The sequence below is a fragment of the Hibiscus syriacus genome, unplaced genomic scaffold (genome assembly GCF_006381635.1).
Source record: "Hibiscus syriacus cultivar Baekdansim isolate YM2019G1 unplaced genomic scaffold, ASM638163v2 tig00010533_pilon, whole genome shotgun sequence".
NCBI classification, from domain to species: domain Eukaryota; kingdom Viridiplantae; phylum Streptophyta; class Magnoliopsida; order Malvales; family Malvaceae; genus Hibiscus; species Hibiscus syriacus.
This window is the reverse complement of record NW_024062223.1, coordinates 2,402,198-2,428,682: the sequence shown is the minus strand read 5'-3', so window position 1 is coordinate 2,428,682 and position 26,485 is coordinate 2,402,198. Positions and strand designations below refer to the sequence as shown.

The window sequence follows — 26,485 nt, the reverse complement described above, 5'->3', positions numbered from 1 at the left end:
AATGTTGTCGTTATTGGAGATGTGGTGCTATCTTCTTAAAATACTAAAAATGTCATAATTATAATGCAATTTACCTCTGAAATTTATGCTAATATCTGATCCTAGGTTGAGGTTGATGCTGTTTTCTACATATTTGCATGATAAAATGGATTAAAAAAACAAAATTTATTAGATGTTACTGGTCTCCTTCAACATTTGCAGCTATACAATGGTGAAATCCAATTAGCTGATGATTGAACAAGAAAAAAAAAAAGGAACATAAATGTCTGCTTTTGAAGAAGATTTTGTCATTTGCAGACATCAAACAGTGTTGTGTTGTTATTTCTGGTGTTTTGGATGAAATAAAAGGCATCTAGAGAAGCTGATATCTTTGACAAAATTCATGATGTGTGTTGGATGATCAAAACAGAAACATTAGCTTACTCGAGAAGAGGATCGGATCTACTACCGTCTCGTTGTGAAACCGGCGGAACATTCTTCACTCGTTGAGGAGCTGGAAACCGGTGGCGCCGTAGATGACAATGGAACAACTTGATTTTCTTCATCATCACCGCCGTCTCCATCATAGTCTTCTTCACTACCATCATCTTCCTCCTCCTCCTCCTCGTCATCATCGCGTGTTTCTTCGTCGTTAATCTCCTCTCTAGAATCATTCTGATCGACGCAATTATCACAAACGGAAACAGTCGGGCCGAGCTTCGTTCCGGAGCCATTCCAGGGCGTTGGAGATTGACAGAGGTGACAGAGAAGAGTTCTTTGGTGTTTAGCAACAAGAAAATTGGCACCATGAACTCTGGAATCACAATCCCAGCACAAGATGGCTTGATCTGATTCACAGTACATCTTTGCTAAAGAATCGCAGAGCTCGCACTTTTTTCATTTTCTTTTCTTTTCTCCTAAGAATTACCTTCCAGATTGATTTCCCATGTTCATCAGCACAATGTGTTTTATGCCAATGTATTCTGTTTGACACATGCTCAAGGGCAACGTACCAAATGTTTATTAAATGTATAAATGCCCTTTTCTTCTTCTTTTTTTCTTTTTCTTGTTTTTTTTCAATGTTAACATTTTGATAAATCTTACATCTTTTTTCTAGGTTAGGAGTAATACCCCAATCACATACAGTAAACTATAGCTGTGCTTGTTTGAAATTTTGCCAACGGTAGTAGAGTACATATTAGCAAGACCAAAAGGATTGACTTTAAAATCAGCAGCCTTTACTCATTTCAACGAAATAAAACAAGGAATTTTAATTAAACAACCTAATCAACAAACATAAATGTATGGGGCGGATTGGTGCTGAGATTTCTTAGGTGGGATTTTAGTCATCTATGGACAACGACTACGATGGCAATTGGTACATACTCGCCTAACAAACTAGTAATCATATTTTTTTTCTTAGCCATTGATAATATATACATACTCTAAAGACGCAATTGCTTGAAGAACAATACTCCATTAAACTATTAAAGGTTTTAGAGTTTAAAGAAAGTAAATCAATTTTTAACCACCGCATAATATAAAATCAAGATCAAATCTCCGGTTATCGAACTAATCCTACATCTAGATAATCTAAAAAAGAAAATCAGAAAAAAGAATAAATTATAAAGTTTAATGTGTCCTCTAAGTGCAAACAAGAATCAACATAAAAACATAAATATTCTGATAACTGTCGTTTTGCTATCAAAATAATTCCGACTTCTTAATAAGTAAAAAGTGAGAGTAATATAGAGAAGCGAGGTCGATTCATAGGGACTCTGGTGTTTCTGATTTAGTGGACTTTTTGATTTAGATGGAGATAGAATTTCAGATAAAGATAAAGATAAAAAAATAAAAATAAAATAATAAAATATAAATTGTTTTAAATGGAAGATAAAGATAAAACAATAAATAATAATTATAAGATAATGATAAAGATAAGAAGGGGGAGTTTTTATATGGTTTAAAGAAGTATAATGAGATAAAAATTAAAAATAAATAAATAAATAAATAAATAAAATAAATTGAGATAAAGAAGACTTATGGTAAGAACAACATCAAACTTCAACTTTGTCTCAAATTCCTCGGATCATCGAAATAGATCTTTACTTCAAGATTTACGTCGGCTACTTGTCTACAAGGACAATTCCTTGTGACTATGCTTTGTATATCGAATATCCAAGTGCACTCTTAAATTTCGGTTTGTGAGTTGATCTAAGCAACAACAATTTTGTAGATCTTAGTACGTTGAAGTTCAAAAAGTTACCGACTCATATTATGTTGTTTTAACAATAACTGATTCCGATCTCAGTTTCCTCTTAGCAAACAATTTTGGTAAGTGTGTTCACATGAAGTCGAATGTACTTCAATAAACCGATCCTTCTTCTCATGTTAACCATAACAACATCCAGACCAACGCCGGATTTTGGTTTTGAAAATTGTTTTGATTTGAAAATAAGCCCAGAAAACATAGAGAAAAATCTGAAGCGATTTAAGTGTGTTACAATTCTCACGTTTGGAATTGAGTCTTCGGCTTAAAAGAAAATTAGCATAGCATGACCAAAGTCAAACTTAGCATATTTGAAAACAAAACGTTAAAATAAAATAAAAAATTTCGACAACTTGAAAGGAAATAAAAGAAAAAATTTTATAAACTAGAGAGAAGAAAAATAGTAAATTCTCAGTTGTTTAGAGATATGTTTCTAGGCTTACACTGATAGGGTATTTATAACCTTCAAAATCTTAAAAACAAGGTAACGATAATCCTAAAATAAAGAAAATAAATCCTAATTAAAATACTTAAAACTATTTAAACTAAAATACCTAAAACAAAGATAAGATAAAATATTTAAAATAATATCCTAAATCCTAATTAAAATACTTAAAACTATTTAAACTAAAATACCTAAAACAAAGATAAGATAAGATAAAATATAATATTTAAAATAATATCATAAAACATGAGTTTAATTCGAATCCGAATTGCAGAAACGTGTGGCTGATCCATTCATTTTTCTAGAAGCGCTGACTAGACCTTCTAGAAGGTGCTAACGTCATCGCCTCGTCAGACATTTCATGCCCACTAATCCAGCTTTGATTCCAAAAATAAAAAAACTGCATAATTCTATCATTTTAGTGCAATTTCCAGAATCTAGGGTACTGCACAGAAAATGAATCAAAACGAACAAATAAGCCAATAAAACCAATGATTACAGAGCAATTTAAAAGCAAAATAATAACTAAATAAAGCACTTATCATATTCCGATCAACATGATATATCGAATTACATATTCAGGGATATATGCATATGGAGAGTGGAAAGGACTCTTGTCCCTTCCAAAAGTTTTGATCTAATAACATTTTAGGTTTATATCAGTTTGAACTTCGTAAAATTAGACTTGGTTTCCTCCAATTTTTTAGATTAAATACTAGTAAGTCTATCCTATTTTGAACTTGTATACTTTATCCCTCACAAGATTTAATCCCAATTTCATCTTTACATATAATAATCGGACAAATCAATAGACCTAACTATCATCTAAACATCGTAACAAGAAGTTCACATAGCCTCGTGTCTTCTTGTAATCACACATGATAGGGATCTTACCCTCAAAAGACAAACCTAGAACTTGTAAAGAGAGACTTAAAACAAGAAAATGATGAGGACTAACGCTTCAAAGAGGAATCCAAGTTAAATTCTGAAGAAGAACACAAAATAGGAAACATGATGGGGACTAATCCTTCAAAGAGAAGTTCGAACTTACCTTCGATGAAGAACTCAAAACATGAAATAAGATAACCTTATCCTCTAAAAAATCCTGAATTAACATTCGAAGAGGAACTCAAAACTATAATTTTCTATCATATTCCAAACCCTACATATATATATAAATAAGACTTGAGTCACACATAATCATAACATAATTCATAAATCAAAGATACTGACATAATGTAAACCCGAAAAACATAATATACTCACTACTAGAAACCATACAATATCAATGTTAAATGCATACGTCATTTTGATGGGAATTTGAATTATTACCCAGAAATGATTGAGGATTGAATAGATGTTACCGGAGTTGGTTTCACCTATTGTCTTAGATACATATTTGTCTACTCAAAGAAAACATGGTTTGTTTACTCAAAGATTAAAGTGACTAATATTAAAAAACAAATTAACCATAGAATATAGAAGTCGCGGATTTCGTCTTATTTAGAGTGAGTATACCTCTACTTTGATATTTGATATGAGATCCGAATTTATTACGTTTTAATTATAAACACATGTATGAATTATATAAATTATTTCGAGTCAAATACAAATATAAATTTTATCTTAAAAGATAAACCGTGGTTCAGATTACATGAAATCATCTTAAATTCGGATCAACTCAACCCATATCCATCTCTTTTAAATAAATTTTGTATATATATATATATATATATATATATATATATATATATATGTTATTATCTTAAGAAGTATATCTAATTCCGTTACTAAATTGATCGAGACAAACTGACGGAGGAAAAGAAATTTGTGGGTCACCAAAGAAACTAGTGGTTGAGATTGTTCGAGTGAAAAAGTAAGATTCTAGTTGCGTTGGAGGCCGTGAAGATTAGCTTGTCAGGCTTTTTATACTGGACATGGTGGTGGTGGTGGACCTGCTTGTGTGTGTGTGTGTGTGTGCATCATATTTTAGGAGCCTTGTTGTTGTCGGTCGTGCAATGTGGACAGGGTTTAACTTTCCTTGGCTCGCAAACATTTTTTTGTGAGCGTGAAATTGAGCGATGTAAAGCTTTCAAAGCATCTATTGCATGGCTCATGTGGCCATCGGAGCAAGATTCTGTACATAATTTACTTGCCATCAGATTCATACCACCCCATTAAGATATTAAGAATCTATTGCATCATGTGGGAATTCCCTCTTGCTTTTTGAGAATAACATTTTTTTTTATACAAAGTTGTCTACATTTTACATCAATGGGGCGATGGCTTCTTGGTAAATTGGTGAATTTTAGTTCCAATTATCAAGATTTTGATTCTCGCAACTTTAAATATTATATAGGTACTCGTATTAAGTTTACTCTTTTTTAGTTTATTAACTATTAATATGTAATTTATTAAAAGTATTCGACCTCAATAATAAAAAAGAGTATTATTTTTTCTAAAAATTAATTTGAGTAATTAAATCTATAACGTGTGTCCGTGTTAATTGTTAATTGACTAGAAAATTATGAACAAAAAATTATCTTATAATCACTCTAGATACGAAAAAAACATTTTCTATTAACCGCGGATTTCTCTGAAAGGGGGTGCCACCACTACTACTAGATGATAGTGTAGATGTAGGAACTGCTATAATAGGAATTTGTGGATAATATTCATCTTGATTGGTAAAATCCTCATCGTATTTATCTCTATTGAAAAAAAATCTTTCAACGTTCTTTTCTTTTTTTCTTTATCTCAAGTTTTTAACTTCATCGAATCGAACATCTATTCAAATAATCATTTTTTTAATTCGAACATCTATTCAAATAATAATTTTTTAATGAAAGGTTTATACCTTATTTTTTTCTTTATAACTAGGTTTAAATGTATCATTGTCTCTAAATTATGTCATTTATAACGAGTTGTTCCTTAAAATATTTTTTCGAGACGTTTTGTTCATTGAAGTTTAAATTATTACCTCGTTTATTCCAAACCATTAATTCCGTTAAAAACAATAAAGATAAATTAAACACTTAGTCAATCAACTATTTTCATGGTTCCATTTTGGTTACCTAACTACGAAACTTAAATTTTCAAAAACTTAAGTTTAAGTTTAGTGATGATTTTGAAAAAGAATATAATGAGTGACCAAAATAAAATTACATGAATGGTTAAATGACTCAAGATGTAATTTACTCTCATATTTTTTAGCAGAGTTAATTGATTGGAACAAATGAAGTAACATTTAAACTTCATGGAACATGTTAAGTAAGCTTATGTGTGCAGGTCGTTATGGTCGGCTGTTAGTTTATTGTAACTGTTACTATATTTGTTAGTAGCAATTAGGCTTGAGTTTGTTAGCAGTAAGGCTTGAGTTTGTTAGCAATAAGGCTTTAGTTGTGAGCTATATAGTAGTGTATGCATGCTTTAGACATCAAGCAATAATATTTTCTTCTATTTTCGAAAATTCTTATTTCTCAACATGGTATCAATCGCCAAAAGTCTTGGTGATCTTTCTTCTGCTGGTGTATTCTCGATGTTTTGATCATGTCATCTCCTCTGACTGTTGGTGAAGTTGAGTCTCTTTCGCGCAAAGTCATAATGTTTACAAACAAAAAGATTAATGTTGTACTTGATGAGATGAATTTTTTACTGTGGAAACAACAAGTGCTTCTCATAGTTCGCAGTCATCGTCTTAAGCGATTACTTACTGGTGCGATGAAGCCTCTGCCTGAGTGAGTTGCTGTTGTAGATGGTACAATGGTTCCAAATGAGGCTTATGATGATTTTTTTCGCTTAGGATAGTGCATTGGCATCTTGGTTGTTGTCAACTATTAGCTAGCACTTGCTCTCTTAGTTTGTTGGAGCGGATACTGCTTTTACGGTCTGGAATACTATTCTACAATTTTTTACCTCCAGATCATCAACTGCTATTATGAACCTTCATTTGTAAATTGCAGTCTCTCAAGAAAGGAGAAGATATTTTGCTAGTGTATTTTTCTTGAGTTAAAAAAATTTGTGATGCCCTGATGTCTTGTGGTAGTGTTATTCCCCCAATTGGTCAGGTTGTGAGTATATTGAAAAGGTTGCCTCGCGAGTATTAGCCTTTCATAAATGTTATAACTACCAGTGGATAATATTTTTCTTTAGATAAGGTGTGTACAATCCTTATAGATGCTAAAACTCAGTTGGTCGGGTTTACTGCTTAAGAAGAGGTGGTGCTGGCTAGTGCTTATATTGCCCGTGGTGTAGATTCTACTAAGTGTGTATCTAATTATTACTCACACAATGAGCGATCTCATCATTCATCATATTCTGGAGGTAGGGCTGGTGGAAGAGGTGCTTATGGACGTGGTTGACCGCGTGTGTAGTGTCAACTGTGTGGGAAACCTGATAATCTTGTTGACAGGTGCTGACATCATTATAATGAGGATTTTCACGTTGTTTCTACTAATTCTAGTCGTTCTTATTATGCAGGGGACTCAACCAATGCTAATAATGTTTCATATGACAAGTCTGGTTGTGAGTGTTGCTTGAGTAATTCTCAAAGTCAGTCTGCAGCAAATAGATCCTCATCAATGGGTGGTGGATTATGGCGTTACACATCATGTGAGTCCAAATTCTGGTAATATTACCCATAGGGTGGAGCATGGTGGTCCAGGTAAGCTCATGGTTGGTGATGGTGTTTTTTTGCATGTCGATATGATTGGTGATGCTACCTTAGTGAAACCAACTAGGTCTTTGTTACAAAATTATATGCTTCACGTGCCTAGAATAACACATAATCTTTTCTCGGTGTCCAAGATTTCTAGGGAAAATGGTGTGTACTTTGAATTTCATGCTCAACGGTATTGTGTTCGTGATGTTACTATAAAGGAAATGTTGTTGTTTGGACATGTTGAAAGAGGCTTGTATATTTTCTCAGGAGAACATCTTCCAGACTTTTGTAGAAATGCTTTTGCTAATTTAGTTGTTGTTGTAGATGTGTTCGATCATTGGCATCGAAGATTAGGTCATGCCATGTATAACATTGTGGCTGTTTTTTGTAAAACGATTGATGTAAAGATTTCTAAGGATATGAATAATATGTGTGAAGCTTGTTGCATTGGTAAAAGTCATAAATTGCCATTTTCTGATTCACATTATGTTTATACTACACATTTTCAGCTTATTTTTACTGATATTTGGGGACCAACTCATGTTATGTTCAACGATTATCGTTATTATTTATCTTTTGTTGATGCGTATTCTCGGTATTCGTGGGTATATTTCTTGACAGATAGGTCTCAAGCAGTGACAATGTTTAAATTATTTCAGCAGATGGTGTTGACTCAATTTAGTGTAGCCATCAAAGCTGTGCAGAGTGACTGGGGTGGTGAAATCGGGTTCCATTGAGATTGTTACTGATGTTAGCAAGTTGCAAGTTGGCAGTAGTCATTTGGGCAATATTGCTGTGTCAGTTGAGCTGGTTAATAATAATGTCAGTGATGAATTGATACATGAAAGTGTGTCTAAAGTACCTGAGTATGAGTCTTCAAGCTCGACTTTGGAGGTTACTTCTAATGATGCAGCTGATGTCGGTAATGATGTGGAGCCCTGCACTAAGGTGTTGAATACGTATGGTGATGGAGTTTCCGGTGCAGGAGTTGATGAGGAGACTAGAACAAATCGACATCCGATGCTTAAGAAGTAAGCGTGGTATCTTCAAGTCTAAAGTATATTCGGTTTCTTATGATACTATAGAACCAGTCAACGTGTATGAAGCTCTTCAATCTTCTCATTGGAAGAATGTTGTATATGTTGAACTTGAAGCCTTACAAAAAAATGATACATGGCCACTTGTTCCACTGCCTGAATGATGAACTATGGTTGGGATTAAGTGGTTACTTAAGTTGAAGAAGAATCCTAATGGTTCTATCAGTAGATACAAGGCTTAGTTGGTGGCAAAAGGATACTCACTAGTCCCAGGTCATGACTTCAATGAAATATTTAGTCCCGTGGTGAAGTTTGCTATGCTTAATGTGGTTTTTTCCTTAGCTATAATAAAGGGTTGGCAGTTATGTCATATCGATGTAAACAATGTGTTTTTACATGGAGATTTACATGAAGATGTGTTCATGCAGCAGCCACCTAGGTTTGAACAAAGAGCTCCTGAAGGTACTCAGCTGGTATGTAAACTTAAAAAGGCTTTGTATGGCTTGAGACAGGTGCCTAGGAGTTGGCATGTCAAGTAAAAATAGTGTTTGGTTCAAATAGGGTTTAAGGAGTCCAAGGCAGATACTTCTTTCTTTGTTCGTTGTGTTAGAGGGCAGTATATGTACATGTTGGTGTATGTGGATGATATTGTGGTAACAGGAGACTCAAATACTCAAATTGAAGAGGTCGTAAAATTGTTGGGCGATGAATTTGCTTTAAAAGATCTTGGAGAACTTTGTTTCTTCCTTGGCATCGAGGTTAAGAGATGTGGTGAGGCATTAATTCTTAGTCAATGAAAGTTTATCTTGGAGTTGTTAATGAAGACCAAGATGGAAAATGTTGGGTTTGCATCTACATCCATGCTGGCAACATCAAAGCTTACACAGGATGCGGGGAATCTGCTTCCTGATGCTTATGAATATCGAAGTATTGTTGGGGCACTTCTCTATGTCTGTCATACGTATCCATATATTACGTTCAGCGTTAACAAGGTAACACAATACATGCATGCACCAAGGCAAGGTCTTCTTGTTGCAGTTAAAAGGATTTTATGATACTTGGTTGGCACACTTAATCATGGTCTAGTTATAGTCCCAGCTGTGGCAGGTCTGCATGTTATTGCCTTTGCTGACGCTAATTGGGGTGGAAATACAGATGATCGAAGATCTATCTCAGGTAATTGTGTCTTTTTGGTGATAATTTGGTTATTTGGAGTTATAAAAAGCAGAAGTATGCCTCAAGATACCATAGAGGCAGAATATAGAAGTGTTGTGATGTTATTGCAGAAACAACTTAGGTGAGTGCTATTCTCTTGGATATAGAGATTAAGCAGTCAAAGACTCAAGTGGTGTGGTGTGACAATAGCAGTGCAGTGGCCAAAACTGCAAATCCAGTCTATCATGCTAAGACAAAGCATGTGGAGCTCAATGTTCATTTTATACGTGAAAAAGTTGCAGCTCAGCAGGTGTTAGTTAACTATGTTCCTGCTAGTCATCAAGTAACTGATGGGTTGACCAAGCCGTTTTCTTCAACTCAGTTTAAAGTTTTTCATGCGAAGCTCAATGTCCAGTCATTTCTCGGGGGAGAAGGAAAAAGTGGGGAGAATGTTAAGTAAGCTTATGTGTGCATGTTGTTATGGTTGGTTGTTAGTTTGTTGTAATTGTTACCAGAGTTGTTAGTAGCAGTTAGGCTTGAGTTTGTTAGTAGTAAGACTTTAGTTGTGAGCTATATAACAGTGTATGCATGCTTTGGAAATCAAGCAATAATATTCTCTTCTATTTTCAGAAATTCTTGTTTCTCAACAGAACAAAACACTCTAAAAAATATTTTAAGAGACAACTCGGTAAAAAGTGTAAAGTTTAGGGGCAACAATGCACTTAATCCTTATAACTAATGCATATTCTTTTCTCTCATCTATTATCGAATTTCTTTTTTTATTTGTTTAAACATGTTAGGATATATGATGCATCCGAGAATCTTGAGATGTCTAGATCTTGCTTTTTTTTTTCACATTGAACTACTTAGGCCCCAAAAGTTCTTGGTAGATGCTATATTTTTACCATACTCGTCACCCTATCATATATGAGTGTTATTTTTAGATATTATCCACTTTCTACAACTACATTAAACTCTTATTTATTAAGAAATTTGATTTTTAAGAATATATACCAAATTCTTCATATTGAAAATCATTAATAAAAGTTATATATTATATAAGAAAATTATTTGTTTAGTATTTAAACTATCAGTTTTAGTTCGTTTGCTTCCTCTAATATTATATCCATTTGAAGAAGGATTGATTTCCGGTGTAGAGTCTTGCTGAACTATACTGGTGATCATTGATCAATTTGAAGGAGAGCTTGTTTACACTTACAAAGGTAGCATATGAAGATGACCTGAGTCAGATCCGAAGAGGGATGAATAGCCTAAAATTTCATTGCATGCAATAATTGGACAAAATGATGCAGGAACTATTTCAATGAAACGGTCTAGAAATTGACAACAGCTTCAACCAACAATTTCATGGAAGTGTTCATCAACTCAGGACTCAACCTAAGCATGAGTGTACAAAATTCCATCTCATTCAAAGCGCCATCCCCATCCATATCTCCTTCTCTCAACATACACATGGCCTCTTCATCGCTCATGTTTTGCAACCCCAGCAATGCCGACTTCTTCTTCAAGCTCTCGAACGTGATCACCCCTTTGTCCCCGTCAACAAGCAATCGAAATCCGTTGCAGAGCTCCTTCATGAAGCCTTCCGCACCCAACTTCTCGACCATGGCGGGGGAAAAATCTTCGAAAACAACAGTGTTTCGGGACTCCATTCAACACGTGCGAAACAAACCCCCAATGGTGAGAAGATTGGAACAAAAGGAGGGCATTTATAGGTGATGGAAAGAGAATAAGTGAAAAAGGAGAAGAAATGTTCGAGGAAAGAGTGTTAATGAGAACAAATTAAAGGTGGGGATAAAAATACGAAGTTGTCCGAGAAGGTTGTCTTGGACGGCTTATTATTGTTGTGGCTTTTTGTGTAGGGAAATTTGTCGTCCTTCCTCGAAGTTGCATGTGAATGTCATAAATTGGTCATATCAAGTAGTGTTTCTTCTTTTTAGAGATCGTTTCTTTCCTTTGGATGCCAATTTTTCTTCAACTACTATTATGTAACTATTTGTATGTTAAAAAGAATAGCTAGGATGAAAGAAAATCATTATGTAACTGAAAATTATATAAATGATTTATCGTCTTTTCTCCGGCCAGACGCGAAGACACAGAGTGGCAACATTAGCAGGCCACACCACACCATCATTGTCAGCTTAGTGATTTGCCGCCCCACTCGAAGGTTCAAACACATCCCATCATCAACCTTTTTTACTTGTACATATACGAGGATCCCTGTCCTGGCCCTCCTGGGATTAATGCGTTTTCGTATTTAACGCCATCCTCTTTGTCAACTTCCTCATTTATCACTCTATTTCCAAGCCATTTCCGATATTTAGAATTAAATCCGTTAAAACTTAAACGTATTCAGCGAGTCTAATGATAAAAAAAAGTAGTGTACTCATTAAAACATTTCAATACAATTATGTTTAAAAAATATTTTAATACAATTAAGTATCTGATTAAAATGTTAATATTGATCTTTTTAGATTAATGATAATTATAATATAATAAATGTTCTATATTTTTTAGCTATAAACTATATACATATCGTACAAACATAATTATTTAAATTGTGAGCCTATAGGAAAAATAACATTATCTTTTACCAGGGAAATGAAAAGAAAATCAAAAGAATAGAAACTATGGTTTAATGGTAAATTTCTATGTATGAAGAGTGTTATGGATGGGTTGGGTATTCAATTCGGGCCATTATATTAACAGTCATAGCCTGAGGAAGTGAAGAGTAAAGGTTATTAGGGGGTTTGTATCGTCGGCCATCAAATTGGGCTAAAATGAATACTTGGGTTCTGTTGGGCTTCAACATACAATTTCAAAAAACCCAAAGCACTTTTATTATTATTGTCTTCTTTTTGCCAATTATCCCAGAAAGTGAAAAAACCAAGGCAAGCCAGCTTTATTTTGATCATGGAATCTCGACCGGCTGCAAGAATTCAAGAAAGAAAATGACATTGCCAAGTTTATATCATTCGGCCCTACACAATCCAAGAGACAAAACTCATTTGGGAGGTTCTGAAATCCAATTTATCCTTCATCCATGGCGTTCTTAAAATTCTCAGCTTCAGTCTTCCTTCTCTTCCTACTGTTTTCTCTACTCTCGGTCATCTCCAGGTGTGATAACGATGACGATGACTCTGCTTCCATGGCCAAACTTGCCTCGGCTCTTCAACCTTTGCCTCAAAATTGGTCCACCAATTCATCGTCTTCCTACTGTGAATGGCCAGGTGTCAAATGCGACAGTTCCATGCACGTTCTACAGATTAACCTCAACGCCAAGAATCTCTATGGTTCTTTGCCATCTGAATTCCCTCCTTTCCCTTCACTCCAAATCCTTCGTCTTTCAATGAACAAGTTAACTGGTTCTCTCCCGTCTTTAACCAAACTCCCTCTCTTGAAGGAACTCCACCTAAACAAGAACAAGTTCAAAACAATCCCACCAGGATTCTTCCAAGGACTTTCTGGAAATTTGCAGGTTTTGATCCTTGGTGATAATCCATTTCTTGGTACCTGGATGATCCCCCTTGAATTTTCCAAGTTCCGGAATCTTACGGCATTCTATGCTTATAGTACAAATTTGGAAGGTTACATTCCAGACATTTTCGATTCTCTAAGCGCTTTAACAAATCTGAGTCTTCATTTAAATAACCTGACAGGATCTTTGCCACCCTCTTTTTCGAAATCCAAGATTAAATATTTGAACCTTCATATGCAGAAGGATGGACTAACAGGAACCATTGATGTGTTATCAAACATGACTTGTTTGTCCAGGGTTAGGCTACAATACAATCGACTTACCGGTAGCATCCCGGATTTATCGAATTGCAAAACCTTGGAAACATTAGATCTGCAGTACAATAATCTTACAGGAGTTTTCCCTCCATCTCTAATTTCACATCCTAGATTAGAAGTCATTTCTGTTAACGACAACAGGTTGCAGGGTCGTTGTCCTTCTTCTATAATCGTCATGAAGTACGCCAGTATTCTCGATAATAATTACTGCACATACACCGGAGACCCCTGCGATTTTCAGGTTACGACGTTGCTCGATATCGCGAGCGCCTGGATGTATCCTTATAAGTTATCCTTAGCTTGGGAAGGAAATGATGCATGTAGGAATTGGTCATTCGTGACATGCGACCGGGAGAAAAATATTACCACGGTCGATTTCCGGGACCAGGAACTGCAAGGAACAATTTCTCCAGCATTTGGTGATCTAACTAAGTTGGAGTATGTGTATCTGAATGACAATGACTTGGCTGGTTTTATCCCTGAGAGCTTGACCAGGTTACCTAATCTCAAACTCCTTGATGTTTCCAACAACAATCTCTCTGGGATTATTCCTTGTTTTGCACCCTCGGTGAAGCTAATAACAAGTGGAAATGATTTGCTAATTCCGAACAGAGCTTCCGATCCACCAAACGGAATAACGAAAACAGGCTCATCGAATTCTCCTCCAAAGGGTATGTATGACACCGAATCTACTTCGATTTGTTTGATCGTATTCCATTTAATGTTTCTTGTTGGATTTTTTACATATTATTTTATGCCATGGTTCAATTTGCAGGTAAAAAAATAGGCATGATAGCAGGAATAGTTATAGCAACAATTATTGGTGTCATCTTCTGTATTTTTGTTGGATGGAGGATTACAAGGATAGGCAATGAAGATCATTCAAAGAAAGAGGAATCGTGTCCAGAATTTCCCCCGCACAATGTGCTTGGGAAATCACGAAGTGGAGTCAAATTCCAGGAGCTTCAACCATTAGACTATGGGAAACTAGTCACTGCAACAAACAATTTTCATCCTACAAATGTGCTTGGAAAGGGAGGTTTTGGACTAGTATACAAGGTAATGTCCATCAATAAGATTAAGGACATTAAACAGCCCCATAGATTGAAAATCTAGATGTTTCAACATTGTAGGGAAAGCTCCAAGATGGGCAGGAAATAGCAGTGAAAAGACTTTCAAGAGCATCAGGACAGGGGCTAGAAGAATTCACGAACGAGGCCACGGTGATCTCGAAACTCCAACATCGAAACCTTGTAAGGCTTCTTGGATGCTGCATTCATGGGGAAGAGAAGATGTTAGTCTATGAATACATGCCAAACAAGAGCTTGGATGTTTTTCTCTTTGGTTAGATACCCTTTTTTTTATTACTGTCAAAAAAGATCAGTAATCAACCTAAAACCAACCTAGCTAACACATTCATGTTGGTGATATTCAATCAGATTCAAAGAAACAGAAAGTCCTTGATTGGAGAAAACGTTTCAACATCATAGTAGGAATCAGTCGGGGACTTCTCTATCTTCATAGAGACTCGAGATTGCGAATTGTTCATCGAGATCTAAAGGCAAGTAATGTTTTATTGGATGAAGAACTAAATCCAAAAATTTCAGATTTTGGGATAGCAAAGATATTTTGTGGCAACGAGAGTCAAGCAAATACCAGGAGGGTTTTCGGCACATAGTAAGCCATCCAAGATTTACACACACACACATATTAATATATATACATATATTAATATATAACATCATGTTCATGTTGGCTTTGGTGATGAATTAAGTGCAGTGGTTACATGTCCCCTGAATATGCAATGAAAGGACTATTTTCAGAAAAATCAGATGTTTTTAGTTTTGGGGTGTTGACATTGGAGATTGTTAGTGGAAGAAGAAACTCAAATTTCCAGGACGATGAACATTCATTGAGCCTTATGGGATATGTAAGTTCAAGTATTCTTGACATTCTTTGAATTCCAAAGCCTTGAGCCTTGTGGTTTTTCAGGCATGGAAACTGTGGAGCCAAGGCCAGGTTTCGGAACTGATAGATTCAATGATCTCATCGGATCTAAGTTGCCACAGGGAGATGTTGAGATGCATTCAAGTGGGACTGCTGTGTGTGCAGAACTTTGTGAAAGATAGGCCAGACATGTCTATGGTGGCTTCAATGCTTAGCACTAAGGTAGAAAATCTTCCTACACCAAATCAACCTCCTTTCTTTGATGATAAAACTGCCATGGATCACTCACAATTACAAACAAGCCAAATAATATTAACCATTGACAATATTTTCTAAGATGTTGCCGTAGAACTTATGTTGAGAAAAATATAACAAGGAAATTTGGAGACAAATAAAGAAATTGTATTAATTATTTTAAAGATTAAGGATCAAATTACTACAAAAATAAAAATATAGATTATTGAAAAAAGTAGTCTACTTTTTTTATGTTATCAAGTCCTCAATTGACTTGAAATTGAATTGAAATTAGAAAAATAAATTTTCAAATTAAAATAATATGACATTTAATTTGTAAAAAATATAAAAATTAAATTTAAAAATAATATAAACTCTGTTAAGTATTTAATTTTATATAAAGTATACAAATAGTTCCTTGATTATTGGATATTGTTTTGTCGAATTCTCTGACTATTAAAAGTTACAAAATGGTCATCTGACTATTCATATGTTTTAAATTCGTCATTTTCTGTTAAAAAATTGGAGAGGATCTAAGTTGAACGTTAACCTATTGACTAAAATATAATAATATGTTATCCTAGAACTGTTTGAGTTGTATTTTGTGGATCGACTCTTTGTTTATATTATATCATCGAGCTAGTACTTAAAACATTATATCGTCGTGTTGTATATTTGTATTCAGAATTCCTGATTCAAATTTAAATGTACAATGATTTGATAGATAAGATTTTTCATTTCTTAAAATAGAAAAATAGGTCCCTTTCCGCTTGAGAATACCTCGGAACGCACTGTTCTTATAGGGGGAAAGACACTTTCGCATCTTCTTAATCCAAAATTCGGTGCTATTTTTTCATTCGTTGAGTGTTTGAAAGCAACGGTTGTGCCAATAGATATCATTAAAATATTATTTATTATACCTTAATTAGTAGGGTTAACGTCTAGCTAAGGTTATTATCAATTTTTAATGAAAAATAACGAGTTTTGAACATATGAATAGGCGGGTGATCATTTTGTAACTTTTAATAGTTAGAGACTCAAGAAAACAATATTTTATATTTAGGGAATTTATTTATAACTTTTAATAATCGATGAACTCAATAAAAACAATACTATAGAGTAAAGAGACCATTTGTATACTTTACCCTTAATTTTTTTAAGAAACATAATGCGAAGTTCGGCAACAATCTTAAACAATTAGTCTCGTGGACAGCAAGAACATTGCTTAAAGCTTTGGTTTTTAGCCCAGAAAAACAAAGCTAGCCTGATTATGATCATTGAAATTGACAATAATACATAATCTTTGCCGACTGCAAGATTCAATCATTCCACACTAAACACTCACTTGAATTATTTTGAAGTTCCCATCATTGATATTACAAGATAAAGATCCTTGAAAACAAAAATTTACAGTATATCAATACAAAACTCAATTTTGGAAGTCATCCTCATCATGAGTTTCATAAAATTAAACTCAATTTTGGAAGTCATCCTCATCATGAGTTTCATAAAATTTTCAGGTTCATTCCTTCTATTTCTAGTGTTTTCTCTCCTTTCGGTTAACTGCAGCGGTGATGACGACTCTGACGACTCCGCTTCCATGGCCAAGCTTGCCGCGGCTCTTCGTCCTCTGCCGCCGACTTGGTCGACCAATTCATCGTTTTCCTACTGCAAATGGCACGGTGTCAAATGTGCCAGTTCCATGCACGTTGTAGAGTTTGATCTTAACGACATGGCTCTCGGTGGTTCTTTGCCATCCGAATTCCCTCCTTTCCCTTGCCTTCAAGTCCTTCGTCTTTCAAGGAACAAGTTCAAAACAATCCCCGCAGGATTTTTTCAAGGACTTTCTGGCAATTTGCAGGTTTTGATACTTGGCCAGAATCCATTTCTAGGAACCTGGACTATCCCCCTTGAGTTCACCAAGTTCCGAAATCTCAGTGTGTTCTAAGCTAATAACACAAACTTAGAAGGATCCATTCCCGATATTTTCGATTCTCTAGCTTTAACAACTCTCAGCCTTGAAGAAAATAACTTGACTGGTTCTCTTCCACCATCTCTTTGGAGATCCCAGATTCAAGAATTGCTTCTTTTTTATCAGAAGGTAGGTCTAACAGGAACCATTGATATGTTATCAAACATGAATTCTTTGTCTACGGTTGGGTTAAGAAACAACAAGTTTACAGGCACCATCCCGGATTTATCTAATTGAACAAGCTTGCAAATTTTTGCTTTAGCATACAATCAGTTTACAGGCACCATCCCGGATTTAACTAACTGCAAACGCTTGCGACTATTAGAACACTGGTACAATAACTTCACTGGAGTTACTTCACCGGAGTTGTGCCGCGATCTCTCGGTTCACGTCCGAGTTTGAAATTCATTTTTGTCGATTATAATATGTTGCAGGGTCCTTTCCCTTCTTTTATGCTGACGCCGGACAGAATAATAAATTATACTGCAGGCGCTCCAACAGATGATTTATAAGAGAAAATTCGTAAAAAAAAATCAGAGAAAAAAGTCTCTAGGGTTTAATAAAATATTATAAAATCAAACAATCCCCAAAATCAGTCCACAAGCCGGACTGTTATAGCCAAAAATCGTCTTTATTCAAATTTTGCCAAAAATAGCAAAATCCCGAAAATCACTCTAAATTGAAATTCGAAATAAAATAAGCAATCTTCAAAAATCCGGCCTAAATCGGATTTAAATTTACTTCCTAATTGACAATCGAAATATTACCATAAATAAAAAATATCTAAATCTAGTGATTCGGAGGAGAAAACGCAGAATTTGAGATTGAAAAAAAGGTCATATGGAGCGTAAATGTGGAGAGCGTGCGCATCGAAAAGAGCTTTCCGGATTGGGGTTTTATGCGCGATTCTGACACCTGTAGCCAAAGTTATGGCCAAAAGACTGAAACATACTTAAAACGACCCCAATGAGGAACATGTCACAATCAATTCCCGCCTTTGCGCTGATCTGTCAATTCATGGTATCTCAGCGCCATCAAGGTGCAATATGACAGATCAGCATCATGTGTCTCGGATCCCCCTGCATCATATGCTCATAAGGTTTTCCATGGTTCTCTATAATAATTACTGCACAGACACTGGAGACCCCTGTGATTTTCAAGTTACAGCATTGCTCGAGATTGCAAATGCTTGGATGTATCCTTATAAGTTGTCCTTATGTTGGAAAGGCAATGACGCATGTAGGAATTGGTCATTTGTGAAATGCAACTACGAAATAACATTACCGATATCGATATACGGAACCAGCAACTGCAAGGAACGATTTCTCCAGCTTTGGGTAATCTGACAGAGTTGCAGTATTTGAATCTAAGTGACAATAACTTGATCGGTTCTATCCCCGAGTGCATGAAGAAGTTGCCTAATCTCAAAGTCCTAGATGTTTCCAACAACAATTTGTCTGGGATTATTCCCAGTGTTGCTTCATCGGTGAAGCTAATAACCAGCGGAAATGATTGGTTAATTCCAAATACTATTACTCATGCACCGAATGCAGCATGAAAACCGGCAACACATCGAGTTCTCCTGTGAAGGTATGATAGTTCTTGCTAGCATCATGATATTTATGCATAAAAATACATATACCAGGTTCAATTTACAGGCATGATAGCAGGAATAGTTAGCAACAATCATTGGTGTCTTCTGTTCTTTCGTTGGATGGAGGATTACAAGGATAGGAAATGAAGATCATTTAAAGAAAGATGAATCACGTCCAGAACTTTTCCCTTACAATGTGCTTGGGAAAGTGGAGTCAAATTCCAGGAGCTTCAACCATTAGACTATGGGAAACTAGTCACTGCAACAAACAATTTTCATCCAACTAATGTGTTTGGAAAGTGAGGTTTTGGACTAGTATACAAGGTAATGTCCATCAATAAGATTAAGTCTTTAAACAGCCCCGTATATTGAAAATCTAGATGTTGCAACATTGTAGGGAAAGCTCCATGATGGGCAGGAAATAGCATGAAAAGACTTTCTAGTGCATCAGGACAGGGGCCGGAAGAATTCATGAACGAGGCGACGGTGATTTCGAGACTCCAACATCGAAATCTTGTAAGGTTTCTTGGGTGCTGCATTGATGGGGAAGAAAGGATGTTGGTATTTGATACATGCCAAAGAAGAGCTTGGACGTTTCTCTCTTTGGTTAGATATTTTTGTTCATCTTAATCATTATTCAACCTAAAACCAACCTAGCCAACACCATTTGGATTTTCCATTTTCAATTAGATTCAGAGAAACGAAAAGTTCTTGATTGGAGAAAGCGTTTCAACATTATAGAAGGAATCTGTCGGGGGCTTCTCTATCTTCATAGGGACTCGAGATTGCGAATTGTTCATAGAGATCTAAAAGCAAGTAATATTTTGTTAGATGGAGAACTAAATCCAAAAATTTCAGATTTTGGTATAGCAAATATATTTTGCAGCAAGGAGAGTCAAGCAAAGACTAACAGGGTTTTCGGAACATAGTAAGCTATCCTTAATGTTGAGATATATATATATATATATATATAATCATCTTGGCTTAAATGGTTTTCATTTTGGTGATGAATTACGTGCAGTGGCTATATGGCCCCTGAATATGCAATGAAAGGGCAATTCTCAGAAAAATCAGATGTTTTTAGCTTTGGGGTATTGACATTGGAGATTGTTTGTGGAAGAAGAAACTCAAGTTTTCAGGAAGATGAGCATTCACAGAACCTTTTGGGATACGTAAGTGTAACTATTCTTAACCCTTGCGCTTTTTCAGGCATGGAAATTATGGAGCGAAGGCCAGGTTTCGGAATTGATAGATCCGTTGATCTCATCGGATCCAAGCTGTCACAAGGAAATGTCGAGGTGCATTCATGTGGGACTCCTGTGTGTGCAGAACTTTGCTAAAGATAGGCCACCTATGTCAATGGTTGCTTTGATGCTTAGCAGTGAGATAGAAAACCTTCCCATGCCTAAACAACCTCCTTTCTTTGATGAGAAAACTTTCATGTAATCAGTCAGAATTACAAGCAAGGCAAACCAGTGAAATTATTGTATAAGATCTTGTTGTAAACATATGCTTTACAGTGTGTTTAAACAAGGAAATCGACCGTTTTAAGCTCCACCGGTGCCGTTTCATGCCCATGTTTTATAGCAATCAAGTCGGTGTTATCTCCATTAAGATAAGCTTTCATGAAAGCAACAAGAACTCCTCCAACAAACCTTCTCATTGGCTCCCTAGCCTTCCCATTTTTGCACAAACAATATGACGAACGTCCTCGTAATCCTTTAGTCTCATCGTCCAACATATCGAGATGACCATAGTCCTTGGCAACGAAATGACAGGCCGGTTTCCTACATTCTTTGAAGAAATCTTCATGGTTAACTCCCTTGGGAGCACAAGGAGGAAACAAAGGATTCTTTCTAACTTCACCAAGACCCGAACCGATAACCATCACCGCCATATCAAGATCGAACGAATGCGGAACATAGGTAAGTACCGGAGGCGGCGTTTGTTTCCCTTTATCCATTCCATCGACGGGGTCTACGCCTATTAAGGCCGAAAACTTCAACGTAGTCATTGCTTTCTGCAGAGCTAGTGCGAAAGCGACTTTGCCTCCTCTACTGTGTCCGGAAAGTGCAAGCTTGCTTAAGTTCGGGCGAACATCCGATGGAAGCAACCCTTGGAGTACTCCTTTGGACAACCAATTGGTTATTGCAGCCGTGGACTTAACCTCATCGGTTGCATCTGGTCCAGCCACGGTGTAAAGCTGTTGGAATATCAATTAAATAGCAATCAATTAAGAAAAATCATGACCTTGTAAATAGCAATCAGATGAATTATCTGGAGTCTGGACCACAATGGCTCACATATCTTGTACAAGTCACATCATAATCAAGCTAGTTTGAAAAACCTCCATAATAAGACAGCACAAGCTTTTCACAATAACTTTGGTTTGCCTTACTAGCTAAGTTAACTGAACAAGGCGCCAGCACAGTTTGAAGCTTTTCACACTAATTCAATGAAATTTTGCAGAAAAATACATAATTATCACAAAAAATATCCTAACACTTAAATAGGATAGTTATGCTGTGCGATAGTTAACTTGAGACTAGTTTAATATGATTTTTAACTTATAATATTATAATATTTAGTTTAAAATTTTAATAAATTGATAGTATTTTCGGTCATATACAAAAATTATTTTCTCAGATTAAGACTTATAACTAGGGATGGCATGGGTCAGGTTGGGTCGGGTTTTGGTCCCCCGACCCGACACGAGAGCAAGAGAGCCTCCACGCGAGACTCGACCCGACCAAAACAAGTTTTCACCTGACCCGACCCGAATTTATGACATAGAAACCCGATCCAACCCGACCCGACCCGAAATAATAAAAAATTATTTTTATTCGATAAAAACAATGACTTAATTGAAAAAAATTATATAGAGGGGTATTATTGTAATTATTCCTAATATATAAGGTAAAATTATATTTTTTTTTGGGTCGAGTCGGATCCCCCAAACCCGAACCCAACCCGAACACCACATAAAAAAACCCGACCCAAACCCAAATATTTTTAGAAAAATCCGACCCGATCAGGTCGGGTCAGGTTTAAATGCCCATCCCTACTTATAACCGGAAATATTATAAAAATAACATATTGTTTCAACCTAAAATGTTATATTGTTCTATCTAAGTTATACTTTTAATAAAAATTTCAGTTATAATTGATTTCTACAATTTTTAACTTTATATTAACAAGTTATATTTATAATTTTCGATTTAACTAAATAGTTACATTTACTTTTATTCTTTTAGGTACTTTATCCGTTATCATTTATTTTAAGTAAAAAGAGTTCTAATGAAAATTATTAGTTATCAAACGGGTAACATTCTAAATTATGAATATTTTTATCATAAAATGAAATATTTCGTGTCAAAATACCCTAAAAATGATCAGGATCACACTGACTATTCAATAAGTCGTTAAAGATTTTTTTACCTAAAATATAAAAGTTGAGATTAATATTAAAAAAAACATGACCAAAATAACAATTTTAGTAAGCTTGGGACTAAATTTGACATATGCCAAAACTAAAAGAAGTATGATCTTCCTCCAAAACTAAGTGAATTAGAAGCAAATTTAGCATTAAGATCATAAGGACTGTTTACCTGAGGAGCAATAAGAATGAAGCCATGGGAAGCAACATGGTGGAGAAGCTGAGAGTAGAAAGAATTGTACAGAAGATAGCCATGGAGGAAGATGAGTAGCGGGAATTCTCCAGCTTCAGAAGGTGTTGCAATTAGGAGTGGTTTTGGGGGTGGGTCAGCCACTGAACGAGTGGGTACTGAGTCAACCTTTTGAAGCACAGTGGTGTAGCTTCCAAACCCAAAAACATTGGTGCCCGAATCTGTGACAGCACCAGACATGTCTTCCAATCTGTTGTTGCTTCTTCTGCTTCTGGTTTTTCAGTTCCTGTTGTTTGTTTATAGGTGGGAAACAACGAGATAAGGTAGGTGAATTGCCAGTTCGGATATTTCTTAAGTCGTATTGGATTCAGATTGGGTTTTTTAGAGGTATTATTGGGTCGGATCGTGATAAATAATCAGATCAAGCCTGGTGTAATATTATAATTATTTTTTATAAATTTAGAGATAATTTTAATAAGATTTTTTAATTAAATTCTTATTTTATTTAATATTTATCTATCTATATATATATATATGAGTTATTATTCACTTACATTTATAGTAATTTTTTTAGTTTTACACTTTTAATATCGTTGGAAGAGATAAATCAATGTTGAGATTAACTTCTTATTTTTTTTCTAGTGAGTGTCTTCGCATTTCCTATTGTTAATCTCAGTCTTTAATTTCCCCTCATCTAACGATCCTAAAATGGTGTAAAACTAAAACTATATAATTTTTAGTTTTACACTATGTAATTAGATTCTAACCCTGTATATATATAGGTTGAGTGTGATTTTTGACCAAAAAATTTGATCGAATTTCGGATTGGATGAGATCTCCTAAACTCTACTCAAGTCAGATGTGAGTGTGATTTTTTCGATATTTCTTAAGTTGGATATTTTTAAGGTATAATACATGAATAATAATTCTTGACTATATGACATTTTTATTAAGTCTATTGTAAATAATTATGAAAATAAGAAAAATTATAAAAATATATTTAAAGTTTTATTAAAAATATTTTTATAAAATTACTAAAATTGAAAATATATATATATTTTATATTTATATATATATATATATATATGAAAACAAAATTATAAAATCATAAAATTATAAACAAAATAATTAAAATTAATTTCTTTTATAAAAATAAGCTCAAAGGTAAAAAAAATCTGTTTTTACAAAAATAATTGTTTCGTCTTCATGCACCGAAACTTGCCAATGTCATGAAACTCGAAAGTTTTACAGTGTGCCACTTTAATATAAGACTAAAATAAGACGTTACCGGTTTGGTTATTGTTTAAATAATAAAATTGATAAAAAATTACCTAAAATATTATTATTTTATCTAAAACATCAATTTTTTAACATTTCCGGTAAAAGTGTCCAACAATAACAAAACCGTAGCATCTAAAAATTTTCGGTCATTTTTACCAAATTCGGTAAAAAGCTCAATAATACAAAACCGTTAGCGCTTAATAATGTTTCCGGTAATTTTTTACTGAATTTGTTATTTAAACAATAATAAAACTGATAACGTTTTTTTAGCAGTATATTAAGACTGCATCACGTGAGCATTTCCCCATGAAACTCGTTGAAACCATGTAATTAAGAAATATTCAACTTGCAAGGTCGATACGTGCTCATCTACAATATAAATTTACTTTTTTGTAATTTTTTTATAAAAGAAACTTATAGTTGGTAATTACTTTTTTAATTTTTTTATGAATTTTATACTTTTGTACATTTTTTGTTTTTATATCATTTAGAATTCTTAAAATATTTTCTGTTTTATTTTTATTATTTTCATAATTTTAGGAAAATTTATAAAATTTATAAATAAATTATATATTTCTTCATATTTTTTATAATTTTTTCACCTAAACTCTTTGTAGATCATTAGGACCATACCTAGCGCCCCAACTACACCACCTCCCCCACCAACACCTCCAGCCTAGCCAGTTGTAGTATCCCAAGAGTTTCTAGTAGAGAGACTCCGTAGATATAAGACCATCAAATTCTTCAGTTCAGAGGATGACGATCTCATAACAGTAGACTAATGGTTTAGGGAGACTCTCCACACCCTCAGACAGTTATACCTTACCCCATAGGGTAAGCTCGAGTGCGTCACTGCCTTATTCAAGGGTGACACCATTGACTGGTGGGAAATGATAGAGCTGACACTAGAGCCAGAGAGGTTGTCATGAGATATGTCCTTAACGGAGTTCAGACAAAAATATATAGGAGAGGCCCATAATGATAATATGAGGGAGCAGTTCTTACATTTGGCTCAAGGGGATCTTCAATTATGGCATATGAGCGAGAGTTTCTCAAATTAAGTAGATACGTGCCAAAGTTGGTCTCTATAGAGGAGCACCATTATCGTAGGTTCAGAGAGGGCCTAAACCTCGACATTTTGTCTCACCTTGTAGCCGACCTTCCCACAGTCTTTACTGAGTTATCCCACCAGGCGAAGACGACTGAGAAGGTATTGAGTATGAGAGCCCGACAGTCGAGTGAGGTTGTGGAACAGTCTAGGAGAGCGACTGAGTCTGTGAGGTCATCGTAGAATCTATCCAAGAGGGCCAGTGATAAGCGTCGTTTTCCTGTCAAATAAATTATCCTTGATCTCAAGAAATAATATAGGTAGAATAGTGAGAAAAAAGGTCGATCCACAGGGAATATGGAAATATCTGTTTCTAATTTGAGTTTGATTCTAACCAAGAAAACTGTAAAAACAAATAATTAAAAAGAAGTGGGGTTTGGAATAATCAACTGAACTAAAATTAAATAAATAAATCAATAAAAATAAATTGTAGAAAAGACGATTAATGAAAGATAGCCTCCAGCTTTGCCTTACCTCAATCATGTCTTGATCAATGAAATAGATTTTACCTTAGATATTTTTTTGTTACAGTCTACAAGATCTAACCCTTGTAACTTACTCTTCTCTCTGGTGAAATAATATTCCAAAATCAATCCATGGAATACAATCCTTGTTAGGATTAACAACACCTATTGATGTTAATGCCGGTATTGGTTCAAAAATAGGAAAATATCATGCTCGGATTATGGTGTCTCAATGAGAACTGAACTCGATCTTGATTTCCCTTAGCGGACCGTCGCTAAGTTTGTTCTTAAGAAATTGAACTTGCTAGAAGCTGATTCTCCTCCCCAACTGTAGATCACAATGTCAATCAAGCCAATGTGTACTTCTTGGATTGAAGATGTCAAGATGTTGAAGAAAGCCTGATTGCCTTCCTTGGTTTGGCAAAAATTCAAGAAAAAAATCTAAGAAAATTACGTACCTTTTTTTATTCTCACAAGATTGGATTGAGTCACTGCTTCAGCCTTTGGCTTATTGAAAAATTAGCCAAACATGATAGAAATCATGCTTGGCATTAAAAGAAAAATAAAGAAATTGAAAAAAATAAAGAAAAGAAAATAATGCTTTATTCAACTAAAGAAAGCAAAGAACAAAGTAGTTCGAGAGATGAGAGATGTTTTTTGGCTTACCCCAGTGGGGTATTTATAGCCTCCTAAAGATCCTAAAAATACGTAGAAATATCAAGATATAATTCTTAAATTATACAAGAAAAATAAATCCTAAAAGATAAATCCTAATAAATAGGAAATAATTATAAATAATAACACTCTTAAGTGATAGTTCTAATTCATAATTCCTAAAAACTAAAAATAAATTCTAATTCGAATTTGAATTTGAAGCGAATCGTTCGTCTTTCAGGAA

The 26,485-nt window shown here is 34.8% G+C and overlaps 3 protein-coding genes across 3 annotated transcripts; all 3 read right to left on the bottom strand.

The window, feature by feature from the left end:
- Window positions 1-315: 315 nt before the first annotated feature.
- LOC120204061 (zinc finger protein CONSTANS-LIKE 1-like) lies at window positions 316-962 on the bottom strand. The gene has a single exon (XM_039204152.1). The coding sequence runs from the start codon at window positions 841-843 to the stop codon at window positions 445-447; it is 399 nt and encodes a 132-aa protein (XP_039060083.1). The 5' UTR covers window positions 844-962; the 3' UTR covers window positions 316-444.
- Window positions 963-10,866: 9,904 nt separating this feature from the next.
- Window positions 10,867-11,228, bottom strand: LOC120204248 (calcium-binding protein KRP1-like). The gene has a single exon (XM_039204366.1). The coding sequence runs from the start codon at window positions 11,216-11,218 to the stop codon at window positions 10,880-10,882; it is 339 nt and encodes a 112-aa protein (XP_039060297.1). The 5' UTR covers window positions 11,219-11,228; the 3' UTR covers window positions 10,867-10,879.
- Window positions 11,229-20,569: 9,341 nt separating this feature from the next.
- LOC120204241 (chlorophyllase-2-like) lies at window positions 20,570-23,063 on the bottom strand. Its single transcript, XM_039204358.1, has 2 exons — window positions 22,717-23,063; window positions 20,570-21,311 (listed from the first exon to the last, which is right to left on the bottom strand). Exons 1-2 carry the CDS (start codon window positions 22,972-22,974, stop codon window positions 20,634-20,636), a joined length of 936 nt encoding a protein of 311 aa, XP_039060289.1. The 5' UTR covers window positions 22,975-23,063; the 3' UTR covers window positions 20,570-20,633.
- Between the last annotated feature and the right edge of the window lie 3,422 nt (window positions 23,064-26,485).